This window comes from Buteo buteo, chromosome 1 (genome assembly GCF_964188355.1).
Source record: "Buteo buteo chromosome 1, bButBut1.hap1.1, whole genome shotgun sequence".
Taxonomy (NCBI): Eukaryota; Metazoa; Chordata; class Aves; order Accipitriformes; family Accipitridae; genus Buteo; species Buteo buteo.
Window position 1 is genome coordinate 83155695 of NC_134171.1, and position 19731 is coordinate 83175425.

The 19731-nt window shown below is 47.2% G+C and overlaps 1 protein-coding gene across 3 annotated transcripts; it reads left to right on the forward strand.

Moving 5' to 3' along the window:
* Positions 1-5349: 5349 nt before the first annotated feature.
* Positions 5350-19680, forward strand: PPP2CB (protein phosphatase 2 catalytic subunit beta). Of its 3 annotated transcripts, XM_075038654.1 has the most exons (8): positions 5362-5619; positions 6814-7287; positions 13922-14131; positions 14365-14538; positions 15081-15170; positions 17256-17417; positions 18279-18397; positions 19022-19680. In XM_075038654.1, exons 3-8 carry the CDS (start codon positions 14015-14017, stop codon positions 19092-19094), a joined length of 735 nt encoding a protein of 244 aa, XP_074894755.1. In that variant the 5' UTR covers positions 5362-5619; positions 6814-7287; positions 13922-14014; the 3' UTR covers positions 19095-19680. The 3 variants fall into 3 exon arrangements, with proteins under 3 accessions (XP_074894746.1, XP_074894735.1, XP_074894755.1); XM_075038634.1 differs by lacking the exon at positions 6814-7287 and having other exon boundaries at positions 5351-5619; XM_075038645.1 differs by lacking the exons at positions 6814-7287; positions 17256-17417 and having other exon boundaries at positions 5350-5619.
* Positions 19681-19731: the final 51 nt, after the last annotated feature.

Sequence of the window (19731 nt, forward strand, 5' to 3'; positions counted from 1 at the left end):
GTTGAGGGGACACAGGAGATAATGAGGTGCCCCGCAGTGGCATGTGAGGGGCCCCAGGGTGCCCACGCAGCATGGGGTGAGGGTGCGGGGTATGGGGTACGCTGCTGTGGGGTGTGAGGGGTCCTAATGCGTGTGCGTGACGTGGGGCAGGGCGGGTGGTTGGGGGCACGTGGGCCAGGGTGCCCTGCTGTGGGGTGGTGCGAGGAGCCCCGGGTTGCACACGTAAGGCCCTGGGGAGCGTGGGGGGGCTTGGGGTGCACAGGAGACATGGGCTGGGTGTCGGGGGAGCCTGTGGGGGGAAAGGGACAGTGGGGGGGGGTCGCGGGTGGGTGCACGCCGGGGCAGGCAGGTCCACATCCTCGTGCCCCTGGGCACCCCGATGCTCCCCTGCACCCTCCCGGGGGGTCAGGTGCCCTTTGGGGGGCACCCAGAGCAGGTCACGCCGGGGCCATCTGAGACCCATCTGGCAACCCCTCCACCCACGGAGACAGGGACGGTGCCACCAGGAGCTCTTATTTTCCAGGGCGGAGTAAGTCCCTGCAGTAAAAGTAGCAGCAGGGGAAATTCGGATGGGCCCGAATGGGCCAAAAAAAAGAAGGGAAATTCAAGTAGCTCCTTTTTGCTTCGTGGGTTTTATTCCCCCAGGCGAGGACAGCTACCAGAAACCGTGTGATGACTCTAGTCCGAGGACATGTCCTGGTTTGTGCACCCTCAGCTGCTGACAGAAGAAAGGACTTTACTGATTTATTTATTTTTTCACTGTGTGGGTTTTTTTCCTCTCTAAAACACAGGAATACACCGCTCTCTGGGAAGCAGTGGATAACCCCAGGCAATGCCTTCCATAGGTGGTGGTGGCAGTAAGTAATTATTTCTGATTTGAGTTCCCTTGCGTTTTGTATCATGCCCTAAAAGACCAAGCTTCAGAGGAAAAATCAGAAAAATAAGAAAGCAAAGGTACCCAATGAGTGGTTTAATGTTACAGAGCCAGCGCTTACTTATTTTTTCATGCCCTTTTATGCCGCTTTCACTGACATTGCCTTTTCAGAAGGTTTTAGCGCAGAAATTATTAGATTTTAGAGAAGGTAGTGGAAAATCCACTCGCTAAACACTGGCAGGATCTCCAGGCAAACAAGCCCCCCAAAAAAGAGAGAAAACCAACCTGGCACCCCGAGCAAATACACTGTTTCTGGACAAGGAGGTGGGAGCCTGGCACCCCCCAAAAATCAGAGGCCAGAGCTGCCGGCCACCCCGGCTCCTGACAGAGATGCTCTGCAAAGGCTGCCTTCACCAAGACTTACACATCCGCAGCCCCGAGGGCATCATTCTTTGGCCCTGAGCATGTATTTTTTGAGGCAGCTAAAAGCCTTGTTGGGAAGAAGGATGTTTTTAGAAAAGGCTGCTAAGGAGGAAAAGAGCCAGCTTCTCTTTGAACTCGAACAGGAGGCCCTGTCCAAACCCAGTGAGGTCTGTCAGCTTAAAACTGGAAAATCCCATAACAGCATGGATAAGAAACATGAAGCCCCAATGTTGAGTTGTTATGAAAGTCCCACCCAAGAAAATCCCGATTTCACATCCTGATATTTGCTGGAAGAAGCCCACCCTGCAGATCTCGGGAAGGTGCAGACACTAATGGTGACACGTAGGGAGCATTCTGAGACCCTGAAAAAGTATTTTCAGATTTTGCAGGAGGAAGGTGTAAGCACCCTCTAGATCGCTGACGAGAACACACTGGGTGCGGTGAAGAAAGGCAGCCTTAGTACTGCCATCGTAAAGCCAGAAGCTGTTGAGACCCACGCTGAGGTGGCCATGATGTGTGAAACGGTTCACTTCCTAAAGAATTCAGTAGCAAAAAAAGGAGGGGCAGAAAGATTTCAGAGCTTATTGTGGTTTGATTTTTCACTTCTCCCCAAGTTACTTGACTGCCAAGAGCATATGGCTTCCTTTTCATTACTGAAAGATCATTGCAGAGAGACTGTGGGAAGAACAGTTGTGTTGGCCATCACCAGTAGCCAGCTAGACCACAACCACAACTGGTTTATGGGATTGCTTGGATGTTTCAAGTCAGCTGCCAGGAAAGATTTGGGGAAAATGGCTCATACCGTGAGAATGATGAAGACCATTGAGCACATGAAGTTTGGCTGTGCCAGGGAAGGGCACTCGGTCCTCTCGTTGCCCGTCCACCAAATGCTGAGGAATTGGAAGAAAATTTGCCGCTGTGAAATAAGGGGGACTGTGGCAGCTGACCTGCCCGGCAGCCGACGAGGGATCGGTGAGCCTCGGACCTCAGCGTCCCACCTCAAACTCCTCTCTTGCCTGCCGGGGAGCAGAGCTGCACTCCATCTTCTGCACAGATAAAGCTTTACACACTTCAACCGTCGGAGCAAAGCCACATCCAGGGAAAGCTATGCATCCTGACTCCCGTTTCTTAACCACGTCCTTCCTCCCAGTCTGGCCTAGGTCCTCAGAGGACATGGCCAGCAGCGATGACAGCATGATCCAGAGGGAACCCCGCAGGTACGCTTCAAATTTACAACACCCCCTCGGTTTTTGCACAGCTGAGGATGTGCTGCACAGCACCCGCAGCACGCCCGGGCGGGTTTTCTCTCCACCAGGCTCGCAGCCAACATCCAGATCGCAGTGTAGCGCTGCAAGCTCCTGCCTTCATTAATTTTCTCTCGGTGAGGCTTTTCAATTTTCCCTGCCGGGGAGTCTGCTGAACATCCCCCATTGCTGCCTGGTGATTTGGCAGGCTCTGTGTCCCGCCACTCCTTTGCAGGGAAATCCGCGCCTCTTCCCGAGAGCTCGCCCTTCCAATAAACCACCTCGGGTTGATCCAAGGACGATCCCGGTTCACAGGCTGCAACAGCCGTAGGTGCGAGGTTTTGCTGGTCCTTTGCTGATGCTGGGGAGAGAATCCACCATCTTGGATCGATATCTAAGAAACCTCTTTAGTTCCTGATAAGGAGCCAAGAGAAATACTCAAGCTTTCCATTTAGGCTTTTCCTATTAAGCGTTTTAATGGTGGTAGGGAATCAGTAAATAGAAACATCACCTAAGTGTATGCATACGTGGATATATAAACATATGTCTCCGTATACCGGGATAGAAAGGGGTTGGCAAGTAGTTACCAGATAGTCATTTCCAATCTAAAACTTAGGATAATAATCATGTTACTAGTTAGCAAGTACATAAATAACTAGCTTAACTAGCTTGCTAGCAGCTAGTTAATGCTGTTCTCTGATTTTGCTGCAAGACTCGGGGTACGTGGTATTTCTCCCAACAGGAGTGATGTGAGACTTCCATGTTAACCCGTGGCCTTCTTTCTGATTTTGTTTCCTCGTATTAAATAACCAGGAAACCTTAAAAATTTGGAAGACGTAAATAAAAGCCGCTCAGCATTTGTTTTAATGCTGCATCATAACCTCCTGAGACCCAGGATGCACTTTTTTTGGTCGTTTTGGACAAGCCACAGGATGATTTTTACAGCAGGTGTTGGTCTCCCTTATGCTCTTGAAGGCACATGGCACATGCTGTCCTTGGGAAGCTCTTGGGTGGTAAGATTTATTGTTCACTGCCATGCTGGAGGTTTCGCCTTATCCCAGGGCTGTTAAGGTCTCTGCTGCAGTGCCACGGATGCGAGCAATTTGGTTAAAAATAACCTACTGGAAACAAATGAGCAAATAAAACATCCAGGTGTATGCAAATAGTTCCTGTTAGGCGTCTTTTCTGGATACCGAAATGGCAAACTTTTAAGAGTAGCTACAAAATTGTGTTTTATATCTATATATTGCTCCCTTTTACTTTGCTTCAGGGGTGTGATGTTTTGAATCCTTTAATTTTCTCCTTCACCTCAGGGTCAAGTCCACAAGTCCGGCTGCTTTACCAAGTGGGGATTAAGGAAACTGTGACCCGCTTTGGTGTTCTTGGTAGAACACCTGCACAGCCTGAGTAGGTCCTCAGCAATTCTCAGCTTTTTCATCTGACATGGAAAAAAACCCCACCACCACAGGGACTTCACTTATCTTATTCTGCTAAAAATCCCAGAAAAGTTTCCCACCCGTGATCTAAAATCCCAGTCCTCGCTGCCTGGGCCAGGCACTTGCAACTCAAGCCTACCCAGTGCTTTGGGCTGACTGTGAGATGAATCGAGTACCAGACTGTAAGCAAATATATTCATTTTTATTGTTAATGTTAATTAATACTGTGCTGCATTTGGTATGTGCGCTCCATTTTCGATCGCCCTTGTATAAAATGGATGGAGAGTCCAGCGTCAGGGTAGCCCACCTCACAGCAAGCTCGCCCTTAACCAAGTCACGCAGCAGTGATCATTGGGGCTGGCCGCAAGCTTGGAGGAGGCACGGCCTCTGCCGATCCCTGCCACGTCTGGCACCGCGGCGGCAGCAGCCAGCTGCAGAGAATGGAGCTGGCATCTTAAAAAGTCCCGGCATGAGATAAAAACGAAGAAAAAATACCTCCAAAATACTGCCATGACTTTGAAGTCTGATCAGTGCCCTCGTGCAAATAGGTGATTGTTGAAAGCCCCAGTCTCGGATAAAAAACCTGAATTTGAATTGGGCAGCTTCAACCTTTTCCTTCATTGTTAAGTTTTCCTTCTCGGAGGATGATGCGCCTGTGCGGGAGACCACAACCACCCCAGCAGCGTGGAAGTTCCCTGTTTGAGGATTTCAGTGGCACTTGAAATCAAGCATGTGCTTTGTGTTGGCCTCTTATGGGGTGCAAGCTGCGCCTACTTTGTGCCATTTATTTCCTTTCGTACCCTGTTTTGGTCACTTTGGGTGGAATAGAGTGACTGTCTCCTGTCAAACAGCAGCAGCGAGATGCCGCCTACCATAAACACGCGTGCACCTAAACCCTGGTGAGAAAAGCAGCCTCCCAAGTCACAAGTAGTGCAGAGGCAGGAGGTTTCTTTCGTGACAGTGAGTTCACCTTTTCCACACACAAATCTCCGGGCCAGTCTCCGCCCGGTACCTCCGACCTTCCCCTCAGCAAACCCATAACGACAACGGGTCCCCACATTACCAGGAGCCCGCCAGGCCTCCCCGCCTCTTCACATTAAAGCCCAAAGGCGGTGACAGGAGACGGGGAGGGACGATCTCCCTGAGGGAAGGGAGACAGGACCCCCCCCCGGCCGGCTTTCCCTCATCCCCCCGCTTCACCCCAACCCGCCACAAGGAAAAGGGGACCGGCCGCCTCAGGGGAACGGGTGACCGTTAACGGCTGGGGGGGGCGCGTGCGCCGGAAGGGCGCCCGGCGTGGGTGTGGCCGGAAGTGCGCAGGACCGGGAGGGAGGGCGGGAGGGAAGCTGGCGGCGGAGGAGGAGGGGGTGTGAGGTGAGGTGAAGGGGGGGGGGGGGCGGACCGCCATTACGCGGAGTATAGGCCTAGCGGTCCCGGTTAGTTGCGCCGTCTACTTTTGGGTGGGCCCGGGTGTCGCGGGGCCTTCCCCGGCCCCCGGCCTCGGCCCCACGCGGCGGGCGAGGAGGCCGCCGCCGCCATCATGGAGGAGAAAGGTTTCGCCAAGGAGCTGGACCAGTGGATCGAGCAGCTGAACGAGTGCCGGCAGCTGAGCGAGAGCCAGGTCCGCAGCCTCTGCGAGAAGGTGAGTGCGGAGGCCGGAGGAGGGGACGGGGACAGCGCTGGCGTGGGCCCGGCTTCTTCTCCTTTCTAGGGCCCGGTGGGGGATTCCCCCGGCCGGCAACGCTGGAAGCCGGAGGGGTTTGACTCGGGGTTGGGGCTTGCGGTCCCTCAGCCCCGCTGCTGGGGGAGCTGAGGGCAAAACCTAGCGAAAATGGCAGTGGGCCTTGTGTGGGGTGCTGTGATGGGGAAGCAGGTTTGCTTCTCCTTGCTTTGCTCTCTGTGAGAGCGTGATGCTGTCTGGAGTATCTCTGAGGTGGGGAGTCCTCTTGGATACAGCGACAGTATATTTCTGGCGTCAAAAATGCCATGGTTATAGTTTGGTGGTTTTTTTCCCCACGCATAACTGTCCGCAATAGCATGGTTTTAACCTTTTGGCTTTGGGTTCACCTGGGTCGCGGGGGAGGCTCAGGGGTGGTGTGGGCAGGGAGAAATGTATTCTGTCTTCCGGGGGCCTCACGTTGCGCTTATCTCTTCCGTCTTATAAAGTGTAGTAGCCACGTACTAAAAAGTCAACCCTGAATCAATGAGGAGACCTTCTGACATCTGATGTGTAATCTAGGAAAACAGAGGGGGATAAGAGATAAGCTGTAGTGCCAACCTAAACAGAGGCTTACAAGCTGCTGAGGGAGACTAAAATAGAAGGAGAAATGCTTGGATAAAGGACATCGCCTGCTATTTCAGACAGTGGTTTTGACAGTGAAATTCCAGTTTGGACTTGTTTAGTGTAGACTGTCAAGAGCCTTTTTGTTTTTGTTTTTTTTTTTCTTTCCAATCAGGAGACCCATCTTTAGACTTCTGTCAGATTTTGTCCGAGAAGTTAAATATCTCTGTGTGAACACTCCCTCAATACTGCAATCTGTGTCTAAGTTAGGATTTTCTTTGGACTTGGCAAGATGTGACAATTAAAGAATTCAAGCGGTAACAAATCTAGTAACAGAGATTATTCTATTTGCTCCTTATCTCAGTGACCAGCAGGGACCATTGCTGCGCATCAGGTGGGCTAGAGAAGCTCTCGGCTTCCTTTCCTGGACGGACTGATAATTATCAGGTGCAGAGGATAGAGTAGTTAGTTCAGCCTTCCCTTTAGCATCATATTGCTGATGGTGAACTTGGCATTGTCACGTTATTACCTCTGTGTCTCGCTTGGTTCTCTCAGAAGTGGAACATATTTTCTGATGCCTGTTCGTGGCAACACATTTTGGCCAGTGACTAAACATCTCAGTGCCAACTTCAGAAGACAGAGCTGTTTCCTTCTATCGGATCCTCAGTAGACTACTGCAGCGGTAAGGTCTAAACAGTAGAGAGGGTCTGCGCTGCAGCCTCGTAATGTGCCAGGGGTGCTCATCGGAAAGGTAGGAGCTGTTTGTTTGAATGCTGCAGGCAGAGGCTATGCAGGACTCCAGGCTCTGGCTTCCTGGCAAATGCTTTCACTGGTGGTCCTGAAATCTAGCTAGCCCCCACCCAGCCTCTGTTTTCTTTCTCCCTTTCCCTTTTCTTTATCCCATGCTGTCCATTTGTTTTATGACTCTTTCTCCAGAGCTCCATCAGTTCTGAGGGAGTGTGGTGAGAAGGGCTGGTGCCGCAGCAGGGAGTGACAGCAGTGGCTTGAAGAGTAGATAGATCTTGAAGAGTGAGTAAGAGCTCCTTGTGGCTGTGCTGTCTCCTGTGTGAGGCCCAGCTAATAAGCATGAAAGAATTTATTAGCATGATCTGTGCCCTGCTTCAAGCATTGCTGGTTGGGAACTGCTGTTCTAACCAGCAAGCTGTTACAGAAAAACATTTCCCTTCTTCTCCGGCTGCGTTGTTAATTAAGGAGCTGTGGCTGCTGTGTTTGGAGAAGCTGGAGGACAATGCCAGCAGGTTGTGGCTGTACGTCAGGGCTGGCACAGCAAACAGGGAGAGTGGCAGCTCAGCGCACCGCGTTGCAGCTGGAGGTGGAGAGGGTGTCTGTCATCCAGATGATAGGTGGGAACCCTGAACCTGTGGTGCCCGGCGTGAGATGAATGTCATCTATCACAGCACCTCATTCTTCAAGGGTGAATGAAAGGCTGATCGGAACGACTTGAGTATGAAGTAAATACTCTGCGATGCTCTTACCTGCCTTATTCTTAAGTTTTTGGGGAGTGGTTGTATTACCCAGCTGGTAGTGGAAAGGAGCTTACAAAAACTTTTGGGTGTGCAGGCTTGCTTTTGGTGTGAAGTAGCCCTGCCAGAAAGCTTGTTTAGTTTGTTTCCTTCAGATAATGTTTGGAGGAACCCTTACCAACCTTGTCTCGCTTCTTAGCACTCCCTTTTGTGTGACAGTTTTCTAAGAGGCCAAGCACAGTAGGACCTCTTGCCACAGGTTTAAATTTGTGGAAGAGTTCAGTAGTGAAAAAAAGGTTTAAATCAAAATGAGGGATTAAACACCACCCCCACCCCCCCCACCCCCCCAAGAAACAGATCCCAGACTTGCCTTCCGTGGGTCACTCTTGTTTTTAATTGCTGGCATAATGGACAGTAATGAAGGAAAGATGGGGCTTAGCTAGGGTTGATGAGGATATGCCAAATTATGCTGCACTCTGAAAGTTCTTGAAATTTGTACCTGTAAAAATCACATTCTATCATCACTTGTCCAGTTACGACATAATTTTGGCAGCTAATCAGTCTTGTATTCTTCATGCAGTTAATCAAGATGTCATCTCAAGACAACATGAAAACCCTTGTTTCCCGTTCTGCTGGTCTTTAATATGAAATCTAGCTAAAATCATGCTGACATTTAAATGATAATAGAAGGACAAACAATTATGAGCGCTGCTGGAGCTTGTAGACATGAGAAATGTTCCAGCACGTTGGTGAAATGTGTGTCAGATATCTCGCATCTCATACTACTTCTCTTAACATCATGGTCTTAGACTGTCTTTATGGTAGAAGGTTGTTAAAACCTTTTTCCACTCTTATTAAATAGGCAGTGAAAATCTATAGAGTTCTGCCTTTGATTATGTCTGAGCTTCATCAGGTGCCACGGCAGCTTTCTGTGCTGGTGCTAGCTTTGAAATTGTTAACCTGGATACTGATAGCAGGGTAGTGCTGGCTGTATCGAACTGCCTTTGAACTTGCCCAGGTTGTAACCTGTATTTTGGACAGCTAAAGTCAGGCTAAAAAGCCAAGAAGTTGGATTCATTTAATGGCAAGCACTCCCAAGTTTGGACTTGGAAATCTCTGAATACTTAACATTTTAAAGTTCAAGTCAGGTCAGCAAATTAATTCTGGTGCAGGTGAGGGAGTTGAGAGCCATCCTGCTTACCGCAGGGAAAAGGGTTTTTCACCAAGGTAATACAATGGGATATGAAAGAAGGCAAGTAAAAGGCTGTCTCTTAAATTAAACACAGGCAAGCAACCATCCATAACTGTCTCTCTCTTTGTAGCTTCTTTTTTCTGTGTTCTTTGTATGTGTAAGAAGGGTTACAGTCTCGTTGCTGTGAGCAGCTTGAGGGCTTTGTGCTGTGAAGTGGTGGGAGGAGAAGGATTCTAATCGCTAATGAAGACTTGCATTTCTTGTACGGTTATTGAATGGTAATTGTAAACTGATTCTTCAAACCAAGCAGCAGGAGACAGTTGATGCTGTAGGGAGTATTGCTGTTACTGGCACGTACTTAGGATGCTTCTGCCCTCCGAGATCATTTCACCTAAGAATAATTTTAGGAGAATGAGTTAGCAGCTCTTCTGCATTAATTGGTGAAATTAGTATGAGTGAAGGAGCCAAGTAGCATCCTGGATGCTGTTCAAACCATGAAATTCCGAGTGTCATGTTGAGTTGTGGCCAGGAATATTTCAGTTCTTCAGTGGTGACGCTCATCCTGGGGCACGCTGGCGCAGGTGCCTCTAGGAGCACCTGTGCACCTTGACGGTCCCTGTCACGCTTGAGGCTCCAGGGTGTCCTCTGCTGCCTTGTTGCTGAAGGGCAGGACAGCTCCATCTCTCCAGCTTCCTTCTCATTTGGGGAGAATCTAGCTGGTTCTTGTTCTGGCCAAGCTCCTTGAGATTTAATACCCTCAGCACACTTGTCGACGTAGTAGCTTGGTCTCTCGCAGCTGATGGAATTACAGTTCAGTTGAATTTTTATCAGAAGCTCCATGGCTGGCTTCTCTGATTCCTGAAGTAAGAGCCTTTATGGGTCAAACTGAGCTTGTGGTGCAGTAAATGAATGTTCCAGAAGGAGTTGAGTTTCTGTGCTCTCAAAGGATCTTGTATGTAAAGGAGGTGCTTGGGGGTCTTTGTTTTTCCCTAGAGAAAGCACAATGCTGAAAATCTGCCTCCTGGTTGGATCATAATCCCCTCAGCCATGGAATCGGCCTACACAATTATCATAGACAAATCTAAATAGCATAATAGTTGATGTGGATTTGATTGTTAAGTCTCTCACAGAGGGATTAGTCTCCTGGTGATCCTGATGGTAGTCTCAAAGCTGGTGTAGCATCTCAGGTTTCGGAGCAGCGCATTAATGGGTTGTGTTCAAGCCCTGAGACCGCTCGGTTTCCTTGTGCAAGGACAACACGGTAAATTAATGGGACGTGCATTCTCCCGCCTCTCTCCACGCAGGTTGAGGACTGGACAGCAGACAATCTTGTGTTCCAGTCTACAAAGGTGACCACAGAACCTAAAACTGAGGAAGAGAGGGGAGTTGAGATGATGGGCAAGCTCACAGCCAACAAATAGTCTTCTCTTCCAAGTAATTTTGAGCACAGGCATGGTAACTATTGTGCTTAATGGAGGTTTATTTAATAAAAATGCCTAAAACCTGCTTCTTTTTATTCTGACCTGGATATGGTTTTCATCCAGAACAACTGGGACACGTGCTTAGGTAGCTGATAACATTAGTCACCGTTATCTAAAACAAAGGTAGCTAAAATATGACTTCAAGTCATAGTTATTTAACAGCCTTCTTAACTAAGTATATGATAAAGCAGGGCAGCTTACTTGCATCAGAGTTTTTTATGCTTGTTTTGTAATGGTGCTTTTGTTATTTTAAGTCATTTGACTTCAGCATTAGCTCTGCACAGTGAAATACGTGAGCAGAGTGCATTGGTTAGTTACAGCTTTTCTAGGGTGTTTTTAATGATGCTTAAGATTTTAAAGGTCTTGTTCTGCATTAGAAAGTCATGTGAGGGCGAACTTCTGTGGCCAGCTGAGCTCAGCTCCCAAGCCTGATTTGAACCAGCTCTGCGGTGTTAAAACGACAGACTTAATCCATTAATGTGCCTGTATGTTTGTCTACATAGTAAGTTAAATAGGCTACACAGTAACAGCTGGTAGGCAGCTTAAGAAGCTGCTGCTCTTCAGCTGCTAGCTCTTCCTCTCTCCTGAGGGGAAACTTCTTGATTCTCCTAGTACCAACATTTCAGGACTCGGCTGGCCCACCTTCCTAGGATGCATTTTACGTGAGTATGTTTGTCCTATTATTGCACAAAAGGAGCTTTTCTCTGTTGCTTGTGCTGCTTTACCTGTACGTGTTCTCAGGATGGCTGCATGGGTTTTCATGATGGGCAGATCAGAGAGGTGGAGACTGGCGATGTGGTTGAGACACTGGTAAGTATGCATGATATCTGTACAGTGTCCTGCATCTTTTCCCCGGTCTCTTGAAGTAAGTGGATTTCTTTTTATGCATCTGGGAAGGCAGCAGTGTGCGTGATACAAAAAGGCAGAAAATACCTCACACCTTTTGTGGTTGTTAGCTCCAGCTTATAACGAAACCCTGTCTGTTGCGTTGTGCAACAGTCAGAACACGTTGAGCAGCTGTTTTGTGACTGTTTTGTGTTTGCCTCTCCCAGAGGGTCGAAGCTCTCAAAAGGTGCTATGGGTGCTTTTAAAGATAGTTGAACAGAATTTGAGTGTTACTATTGCACTCAAAGACGCAACGTGTTCAGCAGCTTCCAGTCAGTTTAGAGCTGCAAGATAGACCCCATGTCATCAAGTCCATGTGCAGGATGTGTCTTTGAGGATCAAGGTCACATCCCTTGTGCTACATACAGTGCAAGGGGCACCCTGGATGTTGTCCAAGCCCTTGGCCGCTTGGATTTTAGTTATTCTTTCTGAATATGAGCTTTCCCTAAAAGAGGCAGGACAATTAACATTTGAATGTGAACACAGGCATCCTCGGGGAGCCCACTAAGGGTGTCCTCGGTAAGCAGCTTCTTCCTGGTAGCAGCAGGTGGGAGCTGCATCACCCTGAGCTAAAGGGCTTGGCGATGAATAGCCCGATCATCGCCTGCTGGTGACTGTTCAGCACTGGTGATCTTCCATCCCTTTTGTTCAGATTGGACTGAGCCTATCTGTGGGTGTTCTCTGTGCCTCAGCTGTGCCTGGAGCGCTGATCTGCATCAGTTGATGAGCTGGAGGCAGCAAAACAAACATGCTACTTGATAACGATAATAAGGTGATGCAGACAGGCTACATTACATGGCTGTAATGAGCAGAGGAGCTGCTGGGTGTAGAGGAAGAGATGACTAAATCCGGGGATGCCATCCCTCCATCTGTGGTCGTTTTGTTGCCAGCTGGGTACAGGCAGGGAAGCTGCTTGTGGCTCCGTATGTTTAAATTGCCTCTGACTTTGCTTTCCCAGTTGTATGTGACCTGCCTTTAGAAGTTGTTAAACTGTTGTGTTTGGAAGAGGATTGGAAATCTGGCAGGCAAAAAGTGCCCTGGGTGAGAGAAGCACCTGTTGCATATGCAATGATGTTCTGTGCCAGGTTAGCAAAGTGAAGCTTACGAATACTTGTTTTCCTCGGTAGCTTAAGCAAGAAGAAGTCTGCCCCTCTGCAAGGGAAACGGATTTGTTAGTTCCCAGGTGTTCTGGGAATGTGCAGAGAAGGCTCCCTTTCCTGACATATGGCTCCAGTCGTCTCGTACTCAACCACAATGCAATCTGAAAGCGCAGTACCTCCGGAGAGCTGGGGCAGCCCCATCAACCTCCTATATTGGTGCTCACATTGGTTACTGTTTGGCAGAGTAACACAGCTCAGCTCATCTTGTGCCGTAGTGGTTGCCCAGCGTTTCTGCCAGTTGAGCAGCTTTGTTGTGTGCAGCCTTTCTTAGCGTCATCTCTGCTCAGCGATCACACAATGAGCTGGCTTTGTCGATGTGGAACGAACATGCTGTTCATAGTGCCGTTTCCAATGGCACGGACCCGCTGCTGAGAAATCCTGATCTTGGGAGAGCACTTGAGGTTTGTGGCTGTGCAGCAACAGGGGGAACCCTGAGGGATCCCAGAGGAGGAAGGCAGTGAGGAGTAGCTGTCAGTGCTGGCGGAAGAGTTATTCCAGCCTGCTGCTGTGTTGCCAGCGAAGGTGGAACGCGAATGGTTCCACAAGGCTGTGTGGGATTGAGAGCAATCCGCTGAGCAACTGAGGTGGTAGTCAGACTAAAATGTGGCAGGAGGGAGTCTGTCTGTAAGTGCCTCATTGCAAGTCAGATGACTTCTGATGGAAGTCTAGGAGGTTGTAGTTTTCCTACTAGTGTAAGTACCGAATAATATCTAGCTTTATGTGTGCTTTTGCAAATCAGGTTGTTCAAAAAAACATAGTAGCTGCCTGAGCAGCGTGCACTATCTCCTCTGGTATTTCTACCCTTACGGCAGACAGCAAGAGTATTGACTGATCTCTGTTTGTACGAGTTCCACACTGAACTCTTGCTGACAGGACATGGGATGGCCTGCAGTACTGAGGGGACAGCTGTGGTTCTTGAGATAAAAGTTTCTAGGTATAGTGAAACTGAATTCCACTTGACTTTGGCAGTCAGATTAGAGTGCTGAGTGCTGCCGTAGTTCACGTAGCTGAGATGAACAGACCTGAGCTCTGTAGAGTGCACAGATGGAGAAATCTGTCAAAATCTGTATGTTAAAAAAAATAATCAATTGTGCTTAAGAAGATAACGTCTGCCCGTGATGCTAATGAAGCTTACTGGAATAGTGCTTTGTCTTGTGCTTCATTTCAGGGGAGGCTGGGAATTAACTTGTTTAGTTACTGCTTTGAATTTATTTGTCAGTGCTTGTGGTACAATAAGATCTTCACGGCCTGGCCTCACAGTAGCAAACCCGCTTGTCTTTGTGCACAGGGATTTGTAAAATGCACTTTGTCTTTGCTTACCCAACAAACTGTGTTTCCAGTAGTTACCTTGAGCTGCTGGAGTGAAATCAGGTTTCCAGTGCAAATGCAGTGGAATAACATCTGCACCTGCTTATGGAGGAGCTTCCTATCTTTTTGTCCTAAATGTTTTCTTCTTGCTAGGCTAAAGAAATTCTTACGAAAGAATCGAATGTTCAAGAGGTACGTTGCCCCGTCACCGTCTGTGGGGATGTCCACGGTCAATTCCACGACCTTATGGAACTCTTTAGAATTGGTGGGAAATCTCCAGACACAAATTACCTGTTCATGGGAGACTACGTGGACAGAGGCTATTACTCGGTGGAAACTGTGACTCTTCTAGTAGCGTTGAAGGTATGGTTTTCTACAGCAGCCTTGGGCAAAACTGTGCTTTCAGGGAGTTTTGAAAGAATTGCTCCTCCCATTGATGCTGCTGTTGGCTTGAGCTAGATGGACATAAATTGAAATGCATTAATGGACTCATGCTATCCTATAACAAAACTGAGTGCTTGACTGCTATTTGAAATACTCTGTTACTATTTCTTTCCATATTGATGGTGTTAAAGCCGAGTTTTCTTTGTCAATAGGTGCGTTACCCAGAACGTATTACAATACTGAGGGGCAATCACGAAAGCAGACAAATTACGCAAGTCTATGGCTTTTATGATGAATGTCTGCGAAAGTATGGCAACGCCAATGTCTGGAAGTATTTCACAGATCTGTTTGATTATCTTCCGCTTACAGCTCTAGTAGACGGCCAGGTAAGCCTTGAATAAGGAAAATGTTCCATTTCATAGAGTTAGGCAGACTGTATTATCTGACTTCTACATGAACAGTCTCAAACAAGCTCCCTTAACTTGTGATCCAAATTTTTTTAAAGCCCGTGTATTTATTGTGAGTTTGGGGAAGAATTTAGTGAGGTGTTAATACAAGTAGATGGTGTAGGAAGGCTTTTGATTGTGCTGCTGAAGGAATGGTAGGGTATTGCATGTAGGGCTAATTTTAAATGACTGCTCAACAAGTGGGGATCCCGTCGTGATACATCAGATGCGAGTTGAGTTGTGGCTGTGAGGCAAGATATTCTTAAAACAGAAGGCAGGGTACCTTTGCTTAGATCTCTGTATGCAAGGTGCAACCTTTTAGTTTTGTTTCCTTCTGCAGGAATTAAATTTGGTTTCTCTGCTGCAAGGGTGAGATGGCTGTAACTGTAAAAGAATAACAGAGTTAAAAGCAGCTATTTCTGAGATCAGTCTTCCCATAAGAATATGCGCTGAACGCATTCCTCTTTTTTTTCCCGGAACAGATATTCTGTCTCCACGGTGGCCTCTCTCCATCCATAGATACACTGGATCATATCAGGGCTCTGGACCGCCTGCAGGAAGTTCCACACGAGGTAACAGGAAAGGAAATGCATCATAAACTTATAAATCTGTTGATGGAAAATGCAAATGCAGCCTCACACTGAAATCCATTTAAACGGTGAAACACATGGTATCATGGTTTAACCCCAGCCAGCAGCTAAGCACCATGCTGCCACTCGCTCACTTCCCCCCCCCACCCAGTGGGATTGGGGAGAGAATCGGGGGAAGAAAAAGTAAAACTCATGGCTTGGGATAAAGACAGTTTAACAGGACAGAAAGCAAGAAAATAATAATAATGATGATAATAAAAGGGTTGGAATATACAAAACAAGTGATAGAAAATGCAATTGTTCACCGCTCACTGACCGATGCCCAGTTAGTTCCCGAGCAGCAATCTGCCCAGTCAACTCCCCCCCCAGTTTATGTACTGGGTGTGAAGTCACATAGTATGGAATATCCCTCTGGCCAGTTGGGGTCAGCTGTCCTGGCTGTGTCCCCTCCCAACTTCTTGGGCTTCTCCAGCCTTCTTGCTGGCTGGGCCTGAGAAGCTGAAAAATCCTTGACTTAGTCTAAACACTACTTGGCAACAACTGAAAACATCAGTGTGTTATCAACATTCTTCTCATACTGAACCCAAAATAAAACACTATACCAGCTACTAGAAGGAAAATTAACTCTATCCCAGCCTAAACCAGGACACATGGTTACACAGTGGATTATTACCTTTCTAAGAGCGATAGCAGATGAAAATACATTTAAGTAAAACACACACAAGTCAACATGCTTTGATTACAGCAATCTACAAAAGGAGAGTTATGGGGTTTTCACAGCTGTCTTTCACAGAATCATGGGATTTCTTGACTGTCACGCTGACTCAAAGAATAGTATTTGGCAGGGGACAGTGTTTACTACCTTCAGCCTCATCACAGACTTGCTTGTGAACAGACAAACACCGTGTGAAGCCATGTTGTGTCACCATCCTTCCTCCCCAGCCAGTCCTTCTGTGGTGTTTCACCTTGTTCATCACTTCCTGGGGGCATGAGATCAGGACTGAAGAAACCACCGTCTGAGCTCCCAGGGTAGCAAATGGCTCTTCTGTGTTGGAGTGGTTGGGGCTTACAAATGGACTTGAACGTTCCCTGATTAAAATGAACTGCTTGTCCTGCAGTGTCTTTGGTATAACAGCAAGAGCGATGCATTAAGATCTGCCCAAGCCTTCCAAAAACCTGAAATAAGCTGTGTCAATTACTCCCAGAGTTGGGGGGGGGCAGGGACTATGTGGTGGGACATCTACCTGTAGTTAGGTGTAAAGATTATATTGTTGCTTTGGGGTTTTCCCAGTCCTGTGCTGCGTATCTGTATGCTGAAATCTGGCCATCCTGAGGGACCTCCATGGGTAGTCGGTGTGATCCCTATCGCAGAGCTCAGATTGGCGGGTAGGAAACAGAAGCAGGCTTGGATAAATACTAGAGTGTCTTTACTGCCCCTTAATACCTCAGCAAGAAAAGTCACTGAGCTTCATTTGTGACTGTTAGAAGACGTACACGGGGATGTTTTTGAATATGTCAACAGTAGACTGTTTAGGAGAGGAAATTAAATGATTAATACACTGCCAGAAGGGCTGCTGAAGGCTTAACATCAATCTCTGGACCAGTTAGTTCATAGCCTCCTAGGAGTCATTTACCTTTCTTTCATTTACTGCAACTTGGCTGGCACCAGTGAACCCACAGTGTATCCTTGGACGTGCATACCTTCTCACGTGGCCTTTTTTATTATACTGTGAGAGTCAGGAGTAAGAATGTGGATCTGCTCTCCGTGTCTCTGACTAGTGGAAGTGAAATAGTAAACGGTGTGTGTGGAAGAGGAGGTGGGAACAGTTTTCTGGTTACCTGGACTCCTTTCTCAGTCAGCCGCGTATGTATTCATTTCTTTGGGAAGGATGCTGACTGATACAGTAAGTAACTAGCCGATATTTTGTGTGTTGAATAAACTCACGTGCCTTGCGCAGAGAAGGACATGCTGCCAGGCTTTTTACTGTAAATAAAATACACTTTACAAGTGGCTTTTTATAACGAACTTGCTAGTGATCTAATGAAGAACACTTAATCTTTTTCAAGGGTCCTATGTGTGATCTGTTATGGTCGGATCCGGATGATCGTGGCGGCTGGGGTATATCTCCGCGTGGTGCTGGCTACACGTTTGGGCAAGATATTTCCGAAACATTTAACCATGCCAATGGTCTCACACTGGTCTCCCGTGCTCACCAACTTGTCATGGAGGTAGGGCAAGCACTCTGCTAGAGGGGGCTAACAAAACATAGATGCCAATTCTTGTCTCCTCTGCGAGACCTTCTCCTGATGGGTTTGCATAGGCTGACAGCTAAACGTTATGCAGGTAAATATCAAAGAGGGACTTCAGTCATGTGAAAACAACAAGAGACATGAAGTGATGTGCTTTGACCTGTGATGTAAATAAAGGGATGTTCTGCCCTTTTTTCCCCCTTCTCCTCTCCCTGTACATTGTCAAAGGGACCCTGTCACACCCCATTTGTGGAAGTAATAATCTCCTTACATGCTGCTTGCTCTACTTAAACTGCTGCTGCGTTAAGCAGGCTGTCCTGTAATACTCAGCAGTCAGATGTGACAGGGATTAAGCCACAATTTTGGTTGTTGATAGGCTATACTTGTACGTCTTGCTGGAAAAATGCCAGGTGGGTCAATGGAGCAGATGTATTTTTAAAATCTAGTTCAAGTAGATCCCTTAAGTAGTACTGTGTGTCAGAAGTCGCTTGCATCCAGCAGGCAAATTCTTGTTTGTGGTGGATAAAAGCTGAAGGCATACCAAAAAGTCTCGAGGTTTCTTTGTGGTACAATCCATAATTTATATAAAAAAATGAATAAACACACGAGTGGCAAATGGCCGATCTCTCTGTAGAGTGGTTGAAGCTGTTTTTGCTAGGTAACCACCTCTGCTTCTTGTGGTAGAGTACTTCTTTTAAAACGAAACTATGTCAGTTGGGAATACTTGCGAGCAGACTACAGTTTCACAAATGCCTTGGATCATTTCAGGCCCTCAGAGGAACTTCAGAAGGGCTGAGGTTTGAGGTTTAACAAAGACCTTTTTTTCTCTTTTTCTGGCAGGGTTATAATTGGTGCCACGACCGAAATGTGGTTACCATTTTCAGTGCTCCCAATTACTGTTATCGTTGTGGGAACCAGGCTGCTATCATGGAACTAGATGACACTTTAAAATATTCCTTGTGAGTAACCTGGCTCGGGCTGTTGTCTCTTCCTTAACCATTCTGTATTATGAGGAATGTCTGATCCTTTCCAAAGGAGTTTCTTTGTGAAAAGCCAGCTCAAACCACTCTGGAGTTAACATTGTGTGCTCTACCTGCAAGAATATCTAAAAATAAGTAGTGAGTTAAGCTCTTAAAAGCTTCTCTTGGGTACTGCATTATCTCCTCTTCCTGGCTCTCTGGAGAGTTGGAGCTTTTGCATTTTCTTAATCCCTCTATTGCCCAAGCTTGATGGAGAGAGTAAAGAGAGATTGATTTTATGGATTGGTTTTCATTTTTGGTAGCACTACGCTTTGTAAAGATGGATGAGAGAGGCCAAACTTTGCATTCAGCTGAGCTCACGTGAAAGTAGCGATGGGCTGCTGAAGCGCGGACTGCTGGGGGCTGTTCGCACTGTAAGCAGCATTTCGACCAGCTGATGAGTTTAAACTCCCACGGGTGCTTGTTTTGGGACCTGGAACGTTTTATGTGGAACCAGCTGGGATGAGTAAAGCAACAGCAGCAGGAGAGCAAGTCTAGTATTTATTGTGGCATTGGGAAATACCTTGTGGAGGAGGGGAAATGATCCCTTTTTCTTTCCTGCAGCCTCCAGTTTGACCCAGCACCTCGTCGTGGAGAGCCTCATGTTACCCGTCGTACCCCAGACTACTTCCTATAAACCTCTCCTAACCTTTGTAGAAGGAAGTACACCTGGCATTTTAAAGAGCAACAATATTTACACGTTTCTGTAAGAAATCAGGGTTCGTCTCAACTTAAAATCCCCATCATGGACCAAAATGTGCCATACAGAGGACAAAGAGCGTTTAGCACAACTTGAGACTGAATTCCTTACAACACTATATATATCCTATGCCCATCAGTCCAACAGTCAGTTTGCCTGCTGTATTTGTAGTCATTGTTTTTCTTCTGGACTGTTCAGAGAGGAAAAGGTAACTCTAATAACACTTCCATCTCCTTTGACGCTTCTTTGTAAATTTTTAGTTCTAGTGTTTAACTGGCATGAATTAGAGTTTATTTTTGAGGGAAATGCACACTAACTTCTCTGCCCCCCCCCCCCCCCTTTATTTTATTGAAAGAGCGATCGACTTAACTGGAGAAAGGAAGCAATTCCTGCTTGGGAGTATGTTGTCATAACACGGATAGAAGTGTTCCCTTTTTAGCTCGATTCCTGTTCCGTGTTGATCCTACCTTTTTTTTTTTTTTTTTGGTTGTTGTTGTTTTGTTTTCTTCTCTTTTGTTATTTTCCCCTCTCCCCTCTGTATATTTTGTCCTGGAAGTGCTTGCAATCCTTCTCG

Bases quoted from the DNA above. Each gene is read 5' to 3' on its own strand.
- PPP2CB (XM_075038634.1), top strand. From the start codon at position 5,518: ATGGAGGAGAAAGGTTTCGCCAAGGAGCTGGACCAGTGGATCGAGCAG. The intron at 15,171-17,255 runs GTAACAGGAAAG...ATCTTTTTCAAG, and splicing joins TGCAGGAAGTTCCACACGAG to GGTCCTATGTGTGATCTGTT. The intron at 18,398-19,021 runs GTGAGTAACCTG...TCTTTCCTGCAG, and splicing joins GACACTTTAAAATATTCCTT to CCTCCAGTTTGACCCAGCAC.